This window comes from Pseudopipra pipra, chromosome 6 (genome assembly GCF_036250125.1).
Source record: "Pseudopipra pipra isolate bDixPip1 chromosome 6, bDixPip1.hap1, whole genome shotgun sequence".
In the NCBI taxonomy this organism is placed as follows: Eukaryota; Metazoa; Chordata; class Aves; order Passeriformes; family Pipridae; genus Pseudopipra; species Pseudopipra pipra.
The window spans coordinates 49,485,182-49,504,023 of NC_087554.1; the positions used below are offsets into that span (position 1 = coordinate 49,485,182).

Here is an 18,842-nt window from a genome sequence, read left to right on the forward strand (position 1 = left end):
ATAACAGGCTCCCATTCTGCCAAACAGAACGTGGCACGTTCCTGCCCCACACAGCACCAAACATCCTGCCCCTGTCACCAAACATCAGAGATGCTGCAAGATCTTCAGTTTGACAGTGCTCATGCAAGAAATTAAATAGGGAAGCTACTGCCTGAGAGGGACACAAAGGACTTCACTCACATGTGACACAAGATATTTATTCCATTTTGCGGAGGATCACAAGATTTTTGGGTATGTTCTGATTCAAACAAGAAGAGGAAATACCAAGAGTCCTCTGCCGAGTGGAATAGCAGTTCTCCACCCAGCTCTGGGGGGAGCTGGGGAGCCTGAAAGACCTGGCACCAAAGTTGCTGACTAGCTGCAAACTGGGACTCTCAGGCTCTCACCTTGCCATCCGCCTGCCAGGAGGGCTGCCGAGGAGCTGGGCCGGCAAACTGGCTGGAAACCAGGGAGGTTTCCCTCAGAACGCTGCTTTGTTTCCGGTGGAATTTCATCAAGATCTGTCTCGCAAACATTTCAATTTCGACAAAAAAAAATTTTGTTGAAATTTTTCTGACCAGTTCTAGAGACTTGAGCCTGATGATCAATCTTGTAAGTCTTGTTAAATTGAAAATGTTAGTATTTTAGGCCAGTACATGTAAAGAGACACAAAACATACCAAAATCTTTCCCTGTTTACAGAACCCCCGATGACTCTAATGTGACCATAGTCAAGTGCTGCTGATGACTATTACCTTAGCCTCCTCCACATATGGCGAGAACAGTCTTGGCCGCACATATATCCCAGCATTTTTTTGCCGCAGCCAGGCATTTGACTTTCCACCTTCTGATGTTGGTAGCATGTCTGAAGGAGGAGTGCTAATCAGGCCTCTCTTCATCTTTAAGAATCAAGAAAGAGGTTTATGGTTTTTAAATATAAATATGGTAAAAACTTGCAATAAATGCATTTTTACACGGAATTTTCTTTAGCCACTACTGATTTTTCTTTAGCCTTCTGATAGATCTAAAGAACAGCAAATTTAACCAGAAAAAGTGTGTTATACATGTATTACTCTCAATGATAACATTTTAGAAGTTAATGCTTTAAACAAACAAACAAACCCAACACCCACTAAAGCAAAAAAAAACCCCACATGTGAACACTGAAGTATGAAGAACCCAAACGGTATTTGTATGAGACTGACTTACTGCATCACTCAGTACTTCACTATTCATGGGTAAGATGTGCTCAATGCGGACAAAAGGTAGAAGTGGAGACAGGATCTCCCTCAGCTCCTCAATGTCAAGGTCTCTCCTCTTCACACCTCTTTTATTCACACTGTGAGCAGTACCACTGAGTAAATTAGGCTCTGTGGGAAGGAATAAGTTTACATCAAAAAGTTTGAATAGGATAACAGGAGTTACAGGGCTTCTAGGAAGTTATAGAAAAGGAAACAAAATTCTCATTCTAAATTAACAGTGCTCATCAGCATTGTTCCACAAAATTAACAACTGTATGTGGCACTTAGTGTTGTGGTCTAGTTGACAAGGGGGTGATCAGTCAGAGGTTGGACTCTGATCTTGGAGGTCTTTTCCAACCCAAATGATTCTGTGGTTCTATTTCATGCCTTAAAACCTGATACGAACATCCATAGAGACAGGTTCAGTTTATACAAACACAGGTCATTTGCGCAGCTGCCAGTTTTAAAGCGTAAGCCAGGTAGAAAACAAAAACAGCGTTTGGGGTAAAGCTTGTAAAGCTCTATCAAGAGCTGTGCTATGAGAACATTTGTACCTTCCTGACAGCAGTTCCCTCCAGGACTCCCTCCTGCAGCTCCTCTACCTTTCCCCAGCAGTTTTCAAAGACTTATTTTCCACAAATTAAGGCCTGAAGAGTCCACTGGGATACATTATTCTAACCTCATTGTGTAGCCCACCTTAGTAACAAGAGTGCCAAGCCCATTCCATTGCTCTCATGGTCATGGGATACCTATTTGTGCCAGGAGTGAGTACCTTCCTAGAGATGGCAAGATACAATGTATGACACACTCAGGTCACTCTTCCTCCCCAGTTAACTGCCTTCACGTTTATTTTAGGTATTGTGTCCAACCTGAATTTGACCAGCTTCACTCTTTGAGGAAACCTGTCAAACATACCCATCCTCCTTCAGTTCAGGCAGCTCGAGCTCATTACAATCTCTAATGCTTTGTGGCATTTGAGTGACACCACCACATATTCAGAACTGTAAACTCAGGAGTGTCACTGAGAAATTTAGATGAAATTACCAGACTAAATTCAGCCCTAATCTGACAGAACTTGACATAGCTCTTATTCCTGCCTTTGCTTATCATGTTATCTGATGATCCTGGGAAAGAGAAGTCAGCTGTTTACTTAATGAATGCCACAGAACAGGAAGCTGTGCAGTTATTCCAAATGAGCAGCTTCTGCCCCAGTCCAAGTCTGTTAATGTTAAACTGGCTCCATTATGTTTTAATGTGCCCTAAGACAAACACTTAGAAAATCTTGTTTTGAAAACAGGTTAATACTTACTCAGATCACCAGAAGCACATCTTTCAACAGACTTTTTGTTGCATTTCGTAAGACATGTCCATGACAATGCAGTTGTTTTTGCAAACAATAACAGCAGATTTCAAAAACATGGCCAGCCCTCCAAAGACAGTAGTCACACTTTACACAGGCAGGTTCTTCCCTTTCTGTTCCCCTTGTACTGTGTGATTGATACTTTGTAGTCTGGATGAACTACAAGCTACTTGCATTTGCTATTTCGAAAATATATGTTTAACCTACTTCCTGTATCCAACAGGTGAGATTGCCCTTGAAGTTACCACTGTAGCAACAATGTGCATCCAGGCTCATAAAAATACATCTACATCTACTTTAGGGAAAACACTAGTGCCATTTTTTGGCTTATTTCTCACCACCATAGATTTCTGTGGGAGAGACATACTCTAACTGAAGTGAAAGGCTGACACTAAGTAAACTAAGAATAAGATTACTGTGAGAAGCCTGCATAAGCACAGGAAAGTAAAAGATACTGCAGGGTTTTTTTTTATTTGATGAATTAGTTACAAGAAAAATAATTCTGACAGAACAGGAAACCAACCAGACTTAAAATCAGACAGAGTTGAAAGGACACCTAGAAGTTTGGTCCAGCCACAGCCACCACCCTCATCCCACACCTCCCCAGGAAGAGTACACAAATTGGCTCTCAGTACATACAGGTGGGATTTGAATACCTCTAAGGATGGAGATCCCATAACTACTCTGGGCAACCTGTTCCAGTCTCTGACCATCTTCAGTTTCCTCTCTTTAAACAGAATTTCTTGTATTTCAGTTAGAGAACAAAAACTTTAAAAAAAACAAGTTCATTTGTTTATTTTTGGCTATACTGTGAACAAAGTAGATTAAATCTCCTTAAATTACAGATTACCCACAAAACAGAGCTTTCACAAATTTTGGGTTATTTGATTTAGTACTGTGTGGTTTAAAGGATCCTCACCTCGATCTGCTATTCTCTTCATCAGCTGGTGTTCTCCCCATTTAATCAGGTATTTAAGAATATCTTGTTCACTTGCCTGGTAGAAAGAGAAAGTCAGTGATCTGCATATGCTTAATGTCACACACACACAAAAATCACATACACAGGTCTTTTACAGTGCTAAAGAAACACAACTGTAACAAGGCAAGAAGGATTTGCACTTTATGATCTGCCAACCACTTTCTCCTAATATTTTAAGGTAGTACTCCTGGTATATCACCACCATAATTTCTAGATTCATGCCACTTATTAACTCCCTAGGAAGAGGTAAAGGATTTTTCTACAGAAGGAGAAATTTTATTTACTATGGAAAGTTACAGGTATTAAATCTGAATTACTGAATTTAATTAAAAGGGGCAGTTCTACCTCTGAGTGTTTGGATCTTTTGTTTAACATTACAAATTCAGCATCTGCACAGCCTGGAAAGCTATGAAAATAATCAACCCCACTAAATTATAATCTATGTGAAGAAAAAGATTTTCAGTAATACTATAAATAAAATAACTTTGCTTTGCTCATACCTATATACATGTGCTAACCACTCAACATTCTTACAGGAAAAAAATCATGTACTGAAAAATTTAAACTTATCTATGTAAATTCTTAACAACTAGGGTAGGAAATTTAGTCAAAATATACACTCTCACAGAAGATCAATGGTACTGTTAACTGTAATTTCTGAAATGTTTGAGGTAAACAAAACTTTTAAAAAAATCCATTTTAAATAATCTCTAAGATTTTATCCCTTGAAAAAGGTAAGATTGAATGGATACAATTAAAAAAAATCCAGTCATCTTTAAGCTCTAAGAAGCTGGTTGTCATTATAAAGATATCTTCCCTGAAGAGAAATGGCAGCAAAAATCCAGAAGCTTTCTACCTGTCAGTATGATTTTCTCTCCCTAAAAACACAATTACTGAAGGAAAGTCAGAAAAAAATTAGTTCTGCAATACTTGTCAGAAAAGGTATTTTTCTGTCTTTCCACAAAAAAATTTTAAATTAAGTCTTCTGAATGATTACTAGTTTATTAGCTCCCACTGACTCAAATTAGTATGTATGTCGTTACAGCAAAACTACTACCACCACATAATTTTATAAAAAAAACCTCTTAAACACACAAGGCAAATGTTAGGTTCAGAAATGCCTTGTTTAAAATAATTTTCATCCATTTACAAACAATTATTAGACTTCTAAGCTATAGCATGTACCATGTTTGGGTTGTGTTACAAGCCAAGAACAAAACAGGTTTCTTAATCACTACTTCAATTTCACTTTTTAGGTATTACAAAAGGAGTGCTCAGTGTGTACAAACTCACTCTGGTGAGCAATTTAAAATGAGCTACTCCCACGCATTTCTAGACATGGTATAAAACACCCTGCCCCAATCAGGACCATCTGTATTCTGCATTGCAGGTTACCTGTAAATAGTCAGACTGAATAGCTGTGAGCAGGTGGTCCTTGCTGAGCTCGTAGAAGACCTCTGAAGTCATGACCTGGGTAAACTCCTCACAGAGGAAATGCAGAGCTTGACGATGCACCCACTTGGAACCGTACGGCTGAGAGCTCCACTTCAGAATGGCAATTAAGGTGTCTAGTGAGATGCTCTCAGCAATAATATCTTCACAGCCTAGGAAACAAAGGCAAAAATCAATGATGTTGTTACAGAGACACTTTGATCCTGAAGGAATAGTACATATGGCTCAATCTGTCATATATATGCTATGTATGTTATATGAGTCCCAGTGAGAGTAAAAACAGAAGTGCCCTACAGATCAAAGTTGAAAACAGGGTTAAATTCTGACTAAAAGTACAGTAATTTTAATGGTGGTTTAGGATTCCAACTACACAGTCATTTACCTTTTAAAGGCACATGAAGCATCATGTCTGCTGGCATGCCTGGATGAACAACTGGGCTAGTTGAGCCCAACTAGAACCTCCTCTGGTTATCTGACTGTTTAACATATTTTAAAGCTGCAAATTTGAATTTGAGTCACTATTGTTTGCAGCACATCCCCCGAAACCTATAAACTGTAACAAAGGTGGGATTTTCATCTGTATCACTTCACACATGGATCCTCCTGAGACAGACCACGAGGAGGAACAGAAATGAGCTGTGACAGTGTTGGTACTCAGCTACTCAGCACAGGATGAGGGCAGCAAAGAACCATTTTCTGACTCACAGCAAAGGCAGGAAGCACTGGCTGGCTGCTCTAGGCCATCACACTGGTATCCTTGGTATCCAGCAGGGCACGGAGGGTGCAAGGACAGGGAAGCAAGCACCATGCAGACTCACCGGGAGTCTGCTACTGTTTTTTTGTACCCACTGCTACATTAAGATTTACTCTTTCACAGGGTACATGTCTTCTGAAGAAGAGACAGGGGATAGTTAAAACTCCTGAAGGGAAATGAAGCAGATTTGGAAGAAATGAGGGGAGATATACTGTGGGAGGGCTGAAAACAAGGGTACTTGAGGTTACTGAGTTAAGAAAGATGGTACCACAATGTTGATAACTTGGAGTCTCCAAGACCACTTTGTTAATTTCCTTTATACATCTGGTTTAGTATAAAGATAGCCATTTAAAGGAAAAAAAAACCCTATTCTAGAATTATACATTGCAGTCTCAACCCACTACAGCCACAAAATTACAGCTATGCTTATGCCCATGAGAGGTCTCCAGACAGTTCAGAGCTGCATGCTTACACTGCAAATTTACTTTTTAGACATCATCATTTTTCTCTCAATTTCAAGGATATTTAAAGACTAAACTTTGCTGTTCAGAGGTCTGTATCTCATTACTGAGCTCCTGGATAAGCTGAATAAGACAGTGTTTAGCACAGTACTCTCAACATTTTTTAAGATACAGATGGCTCTCCTGATGCTACGTATCTTTGCACTGGTTGCATACAGGTAAGACACAATAGCAACAATTAAAAGAATTAAAAGAAAAAAAATCTTACTTTTCTACATAGGCCAGCATACAGAATATACAGCATTCACTCCATTTCCATTGCAAGTAATAATGTGAAGGATATATTATTAAGGAGAAAGTAGTAACAAGGGAACAAGCTACTTCAAGTAGGAGAGAACCTGTCAAAGAAGCTACTACTTAGGAGCAAAGTCACTGGGAAGGGAACCTTAAACAGTAAGGTAAAGAAGAAGGTAATAGAAAGAAACAGTTCAAACATGACTGGTTATAAATTTCCCTGTCCTATTAGACACACATATTTGTACCTAATACCATAAAAACCCCAATGCGATAATTCTAAGAACAATGTTCTGCCATTAAAATTTACTAAACTTATTCAGCAATGTCTGAATGTATACATATGTTTGGAAACACTTTTTATTTAATTTCTCAAGCAATTTATGAGAATAACATCTATCCCCCAACAGTAATAAATTTTACACCAGTTCATATTTAAACCAAGCTTTCCTCAACAAGCACTTGCATGATTTTTTTTTCACATGCCTGATTCACCTGAGAAAAGGAAGACCATGTATCAATGCAGCCACTGACAGAAGGGCTAGAAAAAGCACACACATTTCTGAACAATGCAGTACATGCAGCACTAGGCTGTGCATCCCCAGATAGACTCTTCTTTTGCTTTTGACAAAGGAGTGAGTGTTAAGTCATGTTTCAACACACCTGCTTTGCGTTGAAATCATTGTTGCTTACCATTACTGAAGTAACACGGCACTTCTCGGAGCTACCTATTACTATTAGGTTACATATTATCATTACTACTAGTAGTAAGAACAGATGCCTTATTATAGATATTGGCCTCTAACCGGCATGGCACACATTAACCTAAAGTGAGCAGTGAACAGGCAGCAAAGATGGGCTGGAGGCACTTGGAACATCACCGCAGTCATCACCAGTACAAATGAGAGTAGAGGATGAGGACTGCTCTGAAATGGAAATACACTGTGGGCTGAGGTACAGGTTAGACAAACTGTCCCCTCTAGATGGGGGAATTCCCCAGATTCCTAAAGGAATCTTTCTTAAGTCTTAAAAAGGGCTGGCCAAGAATCTGAGAAACAGCATTAAATAAACAAATAACACAACTACTAAACCACCCAAAACCCAATCTATCATCAAAAAAGCTTAAAATACTTCAGCATACATTAAACGTGAGTAAAGGAAGTCTGAAGCTTTCTACTTCAGGATCCATTTTTACTTAAATACTTAAGGCTTCACATTGTATTTAACTTAGTCATGTGAGTCTACCTCATCTTCCTTTTGGGGTTCAAGAAAGGAAAATGTTAAGTAAGCAACAAACCTGGTAGGGTGAATGAAAGCTAATGACTAGCTGCAATTTGTTTAAAAGATGAGTTTTACTCCCATGAATAAGAAACACAGTTGTGTGAAACAATTCTTTAGGGTCATCTGCACATTGCACTAAGCCTTGCCCTGTTAAGTCCTAATGCAACTTTTTGCATGCAATTATTCTTTTTGCATGCAAGATGACTTCAGCAGACACTGCATCCCCCTGAACTCTAAAGATCATAGGTAGGGACTGTTCCATTTCAAAGGCAGTATGTAAACCCACTCCTGAAATCAGTCACCAGGAAACTCAAACTGCAAGAGCAGAGTATTACCTCAAAGTGAATGCCATTCCTAGTATTTCATCTGACATTTATTTTTTAAACAATAAGGATGCCTGCCCCTGCAAAGACAGAAAACTGCATTTCCATGAGAAATGCAGTTCCAAAGATCTGAGCAACGCTGATTTATAGAAACACTGCCCCTGGCTTAGTCTCAGTTCTTCTGTCAAGTCCAATTATTGCACAACTACCAGTGATATGACAACATCAGGTGAAAAGCTCATTAGGGACGACTAGCAAATGAAACAGTCCTTTTCCTGAGTAATTTTAGCAACGGGTCAGAAGTACAGGATTATTAAGACTATTTCCTCTGAAGTAAGCATGAGGTAACAATTAAAGTGTTTTCTGAACACCTAAATAAACTGGGGCAACCCAATTCTAGCTGTGGAAGGAATCCAACTTCTTTTCTTCTTTGGCAGAAGGTTTTTCTGCTTTAACAATCAGCCACTTGGCAAAAAAAGTAGTCATCTAATAGCCACAAGTTCTCCACAGTGGAATACAGCATTTTTCTCCTATGAATACTATTCTTTTAATATTCAGGCAGCAACAGCCTTCCCAAGATCCATTTACAGTGTCCCAAAGTGTCCCATAAGCTTCTATGACCATTAGTATCTGTCAGAGATTCAACTCGGACTCTAAAAAAATGAAACATAACTACCTTATTTCAGACAAATTAGGCTATTCCATGCACTCTTTTTGCTGGATACCGATAGGCCCTGCCTATAAACAAGTTCTTTCTTCCACAATTCTCTCTCAAATACAGTTTCACAGCCCTTCCAGAAAGAAACGGCTTGAGCCCATGTTTAACATTCTAGCTAGTAGCTTGGGATCAAGACAGTTGACAGACCTACTAAAGACAAATTAAGTGCCTTCAACAATCAACAAAAGTGGCATTAAACAAAGTTTTTGCTACAAAATTTTCAGCTTGATTTAATTCATTCTGTGGTGAAGAGTTTCCCCCTAAACTTGTACAAACCAGTGGAGCCAAGGAAGAAAAAGCAGTAAGAATTCATCTTAATACTGAACTGGAATCTAGAAGCTGTTCAATGTTTTTTTTTTTAAGTTTGTGACATTAGAAGAGACCATTCTAGCAATCAGGAACCACACTTTTTGAATTTGCTGGCACATAGAAAATGGTTCAGACTCATGGCCTGTAGCTAGTCTAAACTGCAACATGGTTAGAAGATCCAGAGATGCTCATCTCATACTCAAAAGTGCCCTTGCTGCTCTAACCAAGCTTCTCACAGGAAGAGAAAGGACAAAAGAAGGAAAACATTTGTCCAGATGTCTCACAGACCCAAAGCTGCAAATGCGCCCCGTACTTGCCAAGGACTCCTTAAAGGGCAGCCCATGCTCACAGGCTTGAGAGCAGTCATAGAAAGCTAAGCCCCTTATACAAGGGGTATTAAAATAGATTGTCATCTTCCTACACTCCATAACTCCTCCTCTTCTGTCATGTTGGTGCTTGGGTGGCCACTCACTAAGCTAGTTGACTAATTTCCATCGATCCTGTTTCCAGCAACATCAGATCCCAAACAGCACAAACTCTACAGTCAGGACAGAGAACAGAAACAAGGAAACTACTGCAGGGGGAAAGGCAGCAGTACCAAACAACCTGTGGCAGATTCAAGTGACCTTATACACTTGAGAGATATGGTAACTGGAATTTAGGTTCTCCACAGCAGTACAAAACCAGCACAAGCAAGTCATAAGACTTACACAGTACAAACAGGAACTACATCTTTTTAACTTGTTATCATGTAAGCAGCAACTCCAAGAACATCTACTTTCCTCTAACTGTATTGTGAACAAGGGATCTTGTTCAACTCCCACCTTCTGATTGCAGGCACTTTCCCAGTCTGTTGATATTTATTGCCTCCTGGCAGCACTGGATTCTCTGTCTTCAAAGAATGCCACAAATTCCTAGCTTCTCCAAGTTCTAGTGCTTTTCTTTTCTATCTCCTCCTGAAATGACGTTTTAAACATAGCCTTGAAGCAGATTAAGTTAATTGATAACTGATACCAAGACTGTAATTTGCAGGTGTGCTATTTCCCACATTTTAGAACACACATGTTCTGGTTACGTGAAGGTGTAAAACTATAACAACGTTTTGCAGAAAAGAGAACAAGACCTAAGTAGCCCTGGAGATAAAGGGCTCAATGGGCCACAGTGGCTAAACACTGCTGAAGTCTATGGCCAAGTTTGGTATGTTTTTAGAGCTATTTTTAATCCCTCTGCTGATTTTTCCAAGCACAAAAATTTAAAACATTCATGTACTCCCATACTTGAAAGTCTGAGTTCAAAGTACATCTATTATGGCATTATTAATGTGTATAGTATTATGTTTTGCTTTATTCAAATACTGATGACTTCACAGCACTTCTGATTAACTGTTAAAGCAAAAATACAATACGGTCTGAAGGTTAGCTCAGGCAGCATTTTGTGTTATGCTAACCACTCTTCCTCAGTGAAAACTCTTGTGTTGAATCCAATACAACACAATATTCAGCTATTCGAAATAATAAATTAGGGAGCAGATGAGCTTCTCTAGGTACGCTGGTGATAAAATGAAGATGAGGAAAAATGTGAGCCCTCTTCAGCAGGGAACAGAAGACCTGGTTACCTGGAATATGGAGAAAGCAGAGGTACTCAACAACTTTTTTACCTCAGTCTTCACTGGCAAGTGCTCCAGCCACACCACCCAGGTCACAGAAGGCAAAAGCAGGGACTGGGAGAACAAAGAACTGCCCACTGCAGGAGATGAGGTTCAAGACCATCTAAGGAACCTGAGGATGCACACGATCATGGGATGAAATGCATCTGCAGATCCTGAGGGAACTGGTGGATGAGGTGGTTAAGACACTATCTGTCATAACTGAGAAGTTACTGCAGTCTAGTGAAATTCCCACTGACTGGAAAAGGGGAAACATTCCAAGGTCCTGCATATGGGTTGGGGCAGTCCCAAGCACAAATACCGGCTGGGTAGAGAATGGATTGAGAGCAGTCATGAGGAGAAGCATTTGGGGGTACTGGTGGATGAGAAGCTTGACATAATCTGTTAATGTGCGTTCAGAGCCCAGAAAGCCAACTGTGCCCTGAGCTGCATCAAAAGGAGCGTGGCCAGCAGGGCAAGGATTCTCCCCCCTACTCTATTCTTGAGGCCAGCCTGGAAGGCTGTGTCCAGCTCTGCTGTTCTCCAGCATAAGGAGGACATGAACCTGTTGGAGCAGGTCCAGAGGAGGGCCATGAAGATGATCAGAGGGCTGAAGCATCTCTCCTGTGAAGACTATGATGGCTGAGACAGTTGGGGTTGCTGAGGTGGTGAACAGAAGACTCTGGGGAGACCTTAGAGCACCTTCCAGTACCTAAAGGGGCTCAAGAAAGCTGGAGAGAGAATATTTACAAGGGCATGTAGGGATAAGGACAATGGGGAATGGCTTTAAACAGAGAGGGAAGGTTTAGATTAGGTATTAGGAAGAAATGTTTTACTTTGAGGGTAGGGATGCTCACAGAAGCTGCGGATGCCTCATGCCTGGCAATGTTCAAGGCCAGGTCGGATGGGGCTTTGAGCAACCTGTCTCTGCCCATGGCAGGGGGGCTGGAACAAGATGACCTTTAAGGTCCCTTCCAATCCAAACTATTCTTTGATTCTATAATTTATATTAATATATACTTAATCATGCCCAATTTATTTCAAAGTTATAAGTGCCAGACTAGTTCCTTTGAGCATTCCTACTGCACTGATATAACTGACACACTTGCACTGATCTCCCCACAATATATTTATGTGTATTTAATACTGCTACCATGGGATTCCTGGCATTTCAGTACTTCAGTCCTCTCGAGATCAAGAGTACTTTTGATGTCAGGCAATATCTGCCTCTAGATCAAAGGCTGCACTACTGAATATGGCTTTAAAATAAAGTTTCTAAGTTCTTATACTTGTCAAGAGTAAACTCCACACCTAAAAATAAAAGCAAAGCAAAAAGTCTGAAATAGTTATTTTTTGTCAATTTTTATTTAGAAAACTTTTTAGAATCAGCAGGCAGAAAAGATTCCCAGCAAAACTATTTCATAAGGCCCCAGCATCCAAATGCCTGTAACAGAAAAACATACTGTACCACCACCTCAGTGAGACTATTTATGACAGTGGGCAACAGGGCCAAGAAGCAGTAAAGGATTCATGTATTTAATACAGTTATCTAATAAAATTAAGATACTGAAGTCAAATGTCCCTGCAAAAGCAGTGGATATGGCAGTGCAGTAAGACTGGAAGTGGGGATTATTTTAACAACATGTGATGAACAGAACACGGAACTGATCTAGTTTTAATAATTTTGCTGCAGAAGAGGACCAGTCAATGTGTTAAAATGATTGCACCAGAACAGCTGACAGAGAGCAGCGAGGTAGCGTGAAGTCACAAGAGCTGCAGCAGAGTGCAGAAATAGGCAGGCAGAGCACAGTAAGGGATGTGCTCGGACCTCCTGGAGAGGACTCTAATCCTCACTGCCTCTGTGAAAGAAGTGAAGAGCTTCACTTTTTGACAGTTAACAAACACCCAGCACCCCTAAATAGCAGTCTCAGTCCCATTACAAATAAACAGGTTTCAGTATGATCAGCTCTATTGACAAGATATGCTTGCTGATTAGTTCACTTACTCAAATTAGTTCAAAGATCCATTTCACTTTCTCCTGGAAAATAAGTGACAAACCTCAGTTGAAAGAAATTAAGATGAAGACAGAGCAAATTCTAAATAAAGCTGCCCTGCTTTACTTGGACAGTAGAGTCATACTACATGCCCATACTATTGTTGACTCCATCATAGGGAAACTATCTATTAAATTACAATAGTCAGAAAAGAGTATTACTGTGTTAGCAATGGGAAAATTTCCATGGAAATAGTCAAAGCTGAATCATCTGCTGAAACTGAAGAAAAATTACAACATCTGGATACTTAGAAAGGTCCCTGAAGATAAATCAAACTAAAATCTGTTGAAAATAAAAACAGTTTATCAGAAGCCTTAAAATACATCAACTTCACTTGACACTCAGTTACAAACACCCAGGTAAAACTGCGTAAAATGAGCAAAACAAATTGGAGAGAGTATCCAGACTTTAACATAAATGAGCCCATAATATTTTCTAGGAAACCAGGGAGACAAGCCTTAGCAAGTTTGCAATTGGCTAGCATGAGTGAACTGAAACAAAAAACTTGAGCCAGGGGGTGTGGAAATCTAGAGAAGAAACTTAAGACATAGCTACTGCGAAAGCCAGCTGAGGGGATCAGTCAGCACTTGGGCAAGACTGGACACCTGCTGCACCACAGAATGGAAAAACACAGTCAGAGGTCCAGGCTGAGAGACTTCACGAGAACTGCCTCCTCAGTGGTCTCCAACACCAACGCAATGCTGTCTCTTGCAGCATCCCTCTGCTTAATATCTAGAAGTCAGATGTTTGAGTGACAGCTTCCAGCACAGAAGTCTGCTAGCTATGAAATCAGGGAAAGGGAGGGACATTACTGAAATGAAGACCTTATGTTAAGTACTATAATTAGTGAGGACAAGGTGCTACAATCAAGTGCAGAAACAAGAATGGTGGTCACTACTAAAGCACATACTTCATTAAGTGATCTCAGTCAAGTGCAGGCATATAGTTTTTCCTGATCAAATAACCTTCCTTTAATTTTGATTATAAGATTATACCAGAACAATTCTTCAATGTCTGCACAGGACCAATGACCTAAATATGACCTCTGCAAATTAAGTATGAAACTATTAGATTCTGACTTCACTGGCATATAGAGATCTTCTACAGAGTGCTTGCTACTTTCTCCTGTAGCTAGGGAATGCAGCACAAATTTTGTAAAACCCTAATTAGTTCAAATTAATGTCTAAAATTTCAGTGTCTGAAGGGCTGCAAAATTTACATTTGCTAGTATTTGATAATATAATAGATTTCAACATTTGCTTAATTTTACTGCATTTCTCCCCTATGTATAACAACTTCCCCATCCCTCAATCTCACCACTTCTGTGGTCAGAAAGAGGCTTACCAGGGAAAGAAGAAAACCTTTGTAGGTCACTACGTCCCTCTGCCTCCTCCCAATGACCACCTCCAAAATCCTACAGTTCTGGTTCCAGAGGGCCCCCAAGACTGAGCCTGCTCTCCTGCAGTCACTGGTTCCAGCCACCCAAGCATGCTGTCAAGGTGCTGCAAGCCCAGAGCAGCTCCTCCTGTTGCCCTTCTTTTCACTCTCCTAGAAGTAGTGCTGTGGGAAAACCTCTAGGGAAAAGTTAAGATCTTGTTACGACTGACTCATACAATATACGTTCCAGAGCAGCACTGTTCTGTAGTGCATTACTGAAAAGAGTGCCAGTTTAGGACACGTTGATCCAAGCATGCTCAACTTAAAGTGAGCAGAAATAATGAAACTCAGCATCAAATGAAACATCATCTCTGTTTTTTCAGCATTTACTAACAAAAAAAAAAGCGCAATTTTTCTATCTATAAGTTTACCTAAGTTTCTCTTCAAAGTTCTCTGCCATTGCTTATCTGCTTTGATATAACTGATACTGCTTCATCAGAGCACCTCCAGATCACAGTTTAGGTTTCCAATCTGAGGGAAAGAATTGCACCCTATTCAGTTATGAAACTGCATAATTATTCAGTGTCTTACTTAGGGTTTAGTTCACAGTTAAATTCCCTCATTACCATTGCCTGAGCATGTTAAATCCTTTTAGCACTTGTGTATGTGCATGCACCAAAACTGAGAACCTGTATACTCCTATCACCTTTTTAATTTCAATCCATTTTCATTTCTTGCTTTCAGCTGGCCTACTGAGTTGTTCTCAAGTACTATTAACTTGTGAATACTGCATAGAAATGAACTTAGTACTGTAGTTCAACTACCATGACACTTCTTGCCCCTTCTGCATTCCATTCAACATTAAGCTTCTAGGTGTACTCAGAGGGAAACAACAACAAAAATAAGAAAGATGCAGACAGACCAGAAAGGGTCCAAAGGAGTGCCACAAATATGATCCCAGTGCTGGAGAACCCAGCCTCTGAGGAAGAACCGAAGAAGTTGTCTTTTCTCCCTGGAGAAGAGAAGGTTCAAGGGGAGCCAACCCTCATCGCAGTATTCCAGTACCTTTAGGTACTGTAGGGCAGCTATAAAGAGGACAGAGGTTGTCTCTTCACAAGGAGCCACATGAAGGGAACAAGAGGCAACAGGTCCAAGTTGCACTGGGAGACAATACAAGATGTTTTTGCCATGAGAACAATCATTCACTGGAACAACCTCCCCAGGGACACAGTGTAGTCCCCATCACTGGAGGTTTTCAAGATGTGATTGGACAGAATGCTACCTTATCTCACCTAGGCTCCCTTTCCCACATATCTTGGACCAGATGATCTTTTGAGGTCCCTTCAAACCTAGACTGCTCTAGGATTCAACGATTCTGAGCCTAAGAACAGCTCAATCACATCCTGTAGCAGGTTACCTCAGAAAAGAAATCTCATTTGATTTCTACCAGTTTTATTGCAGTACGGTTATTTCAACTTTCAGCATAATCTGAAAATTAGTTTCTAATGCCAAGCTCTACATAAGCTACAGCAGTTTTATTAGTTTCCCATATCTTTACCACTCTCAGTTTCATGTAACTATCAGGATAACCCATTACAAATATAATCTCTTTTTGCAGTGCTTATACCTGCTCTTTCATGTCCACTCCTTAAGAAGTTTCCTATTTTACTGAAATCTCCTGAACAGTTTATAAGGTTTCAATCTTGTCAAATTCAATTTGACAGCTAAAAGTTACAGATCTACAGATTTACTGTAAAAAGTCACTTTTGTTAAAAAAAATAACCAAGCTTAAACAAATCACGTTGCTGATGTATCAGTGCGTTCCATTCTTCCCTTCTCAGCTCAAAAGTAAAATTCTCATTCCCCACAATTCCCATAGCCCATTATGTATAATATGGCCACTAAATAGTTCAAACACCAACTGACCATATTGAAGGTAAAGCTCCTGCAACCACAAGAGGTGCCATTACTTCACCAACTGGTGGTCTGACACTTCAGAGATTGCAATAACCCTGGTCAGCCTTTATGTGCAGGAAGTTATATATGATCAAGATTGTAGTGATCATCAAGAATAATTGAAGTACTAAAACTTTCTAAACTTTATGTCTGAAAATGCTGACTGCCCTGCCTTCAGTTCTGTACACAGAGAAGCAGATATTAAAGACCTAAAATTAGTGCAATTAAGCTGTTTAAATTTACCCCAACAGCAAGACTGAAGGGTTGTTGCGTCCCCTTTGACATAAGCTACAGAAATAATCATTCAAGTTTACAGCCTTTTTAACACATTGAGACACTTCCTAACAAGTCCAAATATTTACTCCTCTCATATCCTCTCCCTATAGTTTACACCCAATAGATGGATTACAGGATTAGATCAGGATCAGAAATACCAAGACCAGTTATACATATCTGATATAGATAGCATGCTTCAACAACGCACCATATAACTAAACATGGCATTTCTTCTGTCCCTAGAAAACAGATGCATTACTGACAACTTACAGATAGAAAACAAATTCCTTTTCTAAAGGAACTGTCAGTCACTGATAGCTGACAATAAACATACTTACACTGCAAAATAGCTAAAATTGTTCTAGTAAGGTCATACGTTCTACAGCAAGGACAGTATTACATACCTTGTGCAAGCATGTTAAACTCCAAGAACAGTGCTATGTGATAAAGCTCCATAGCTTCTTCAGCCCTAGTCATGTTTAGTTTTCCTGCTACAAGAGCCTGAACTTCGCTTAAACTGCCCACTGAAGGACTGGAGTGCAAAACCGAAAGGTCCACCACATCTGTATACATACAGTTCAAAATGACCTTAGCATATTTTTTTGGTATGATAGATTCATCCAATATAATTCTAGTTGGAGTTCGTAGAGTTCGGTCTGTGATTTCTTCACCAGTTCGTATCCTCCTCTGCAGCAAGTGACGAAAAAACGGAGATCGTGATGAAATAATAGCTTTATGAGCTCTGAGCTCTTCATCTAGACAGTTCTGACTTCCACCAAAAGTTTCAACTAAGTCAGAATTGGATGAAAAGCTAAGAACCACATCGTAGTAGCACATATAATCAAACAGTGCGCGCATGTCAACATCTAAGGAATTCGGTGTTCCAAATTCTTCACTAAGCTGAACAAGAATATCAACATTTTGGAATCTTGAATCCTCCATTCCAAACTCTCCCGTATAAAGGTAGTGTAACAAAGCAGAAAACATAGGCATATCTATGCCAGCTGTGTTAATATCCATTATTATTTCTGCCCCATACTCCGGTGAGGAAGAAAGCAGCGTTTTAAAAAATGGACATCTTGCCGCCAATATCGCACGATGCACAGGAAAACAGGTTTCTTGAAATATTAAGTCTACATCAGTACAGTATTTGTACTGATAAAGTTCAGCCATGTCTTTTTGTAGCGTCCTGGCTTCTGGTCTTGCCAAATTAGCTTGTAGATAAAGTTCCTTTAAGGCTGATGTTCCTTCGTATTCTTCTACTAATGCATTAACATCTCTGACATCCCAGCCCGAGAGGAGCTCGCGCATCTGCTTGGCGTGATCAGCAGACCGGCTCGATTTCCGACGCTTAATGAATTTCTTTTTGAGGGTGGCAAGGCCAGAGGTTTTCTTTTTCTTGTCTTGAGGCTTCTCATGGCCATGGTCAAGGCTATATAGCTTTGATTCACAGCCATAACCTTGATGAGAGTAGGATGATGTCCCTGAAAGTAAAAAGGAAAAGGGAACACATTTATTCTTTAAATTTAAAAGGAAGGTCCATAACACCTAAATACCCAGTGTCTCTGAAAGTTACACAGTTTTTCCTCCTCTGCACATTAGATAATTCGACAAGTTGAAAACCTGACTGAAGTATTTTCTGGCCATTAAGAACAAAACCGCTTTTTTTCCCCCATCTACAAAGTTTATAGTTTGCTGGGTTTTGGGGTCGGATGTGGTTTTTTTGTTTGGTTAGGTCATACCGTGGTCATAACATTAAAAGTGTCTTGCATTAACTTTTTAAATACTAGTATGATCTCAGTGAAATAGTAGCAAGGCCCTAGCAAAGTGTTTTTCAAATTCTGTTCTAGCATTAAGTGTCATTTCAACAAAAGCATACCTGGCATCAGACAGTTATAGTCATAAGAAAAAAAAAAAAAAAAGAACACAGTACCAAAACATTCAGGGAAACTGAGGAAAATTAATTACTTTCAGTGCAAATTTAACAAGAAAGTAAAAATCCTGTCATATGATAAGTAATACTGAAGTCAAACACATAAAATGGGCTCCTTTCCACAGAACTACGGGTGCTAATTTGTGCATAGACACCATCAAAAAGAATATGGAGAAGGGAAGTTTTATTGTATTAAGATTTCCTATAATTATTTTTCTCCTCAAAAATCATTTATAGGGAAGTTATGTTATGAACCAAACATACAATGAAACAAAAACCAAAAATGGATTCCCCTCAAGATAATGTGTTACATACCTGACCTGTTCTGCTAAAGGAGCCTTTGCTGACTGTCAGTTTGAGCCTAGCTGCATATACACTAACACTGATAGCAATTTAGTAAGAAAAAAAAAAAAAAGAGTCAGAATCTGCAGTTCAGCAAGTAGTAGAAAAC

At 39.7% G+C, this 18,842-nt stretch overlaps 1 protein-coding gene across 4 annotated transcripts in view; it reads right to left on the reverse strand.

The window, feature by feature from the left end:
* The window catches only part of BTBD7 (BTB domain containing 7), a 56,126-nt gene that overhangs the window by 13,224 nt on the left and 24,060 nt on the right, over positions 1 to 18,842 (reverse strand). For 2 of the 4 annotated variants that reach the window (XM_064659007.1, XM_064659006.1), the window contains 6 exons: positions 16,863 to 17,942; positions 4,954 to 5,162; positions 3,499 to 3,574; positions 1,188 to 1,348; positions 734 to 877; positions 387 to 500 (listed from right to left, as the gene is read on the reverse strand). In XM_064659007.1, the coding sequence (XP_064515077.1) occupies positions 387 to 500; positions 734 to 877; positions 1,188 to 1,348; positions 3,499 to 3,574; positions 4,954 to 5,162; positions 16,863 to 17,942 (1,784 nt within the window). The remainder of the gene's footprint in view (positions 1 to 386; positions 501 to 733; positions 878 to 1,187; positions 1,349 to 3,498; positions 3,575 to 4,953; positions 5,163 to 16,862; positions 17,943 to 18,842) is intronic. The other 2 variants (XM_064659009.1, XM_064659008.1) reach the window with 1 other exon arrangement.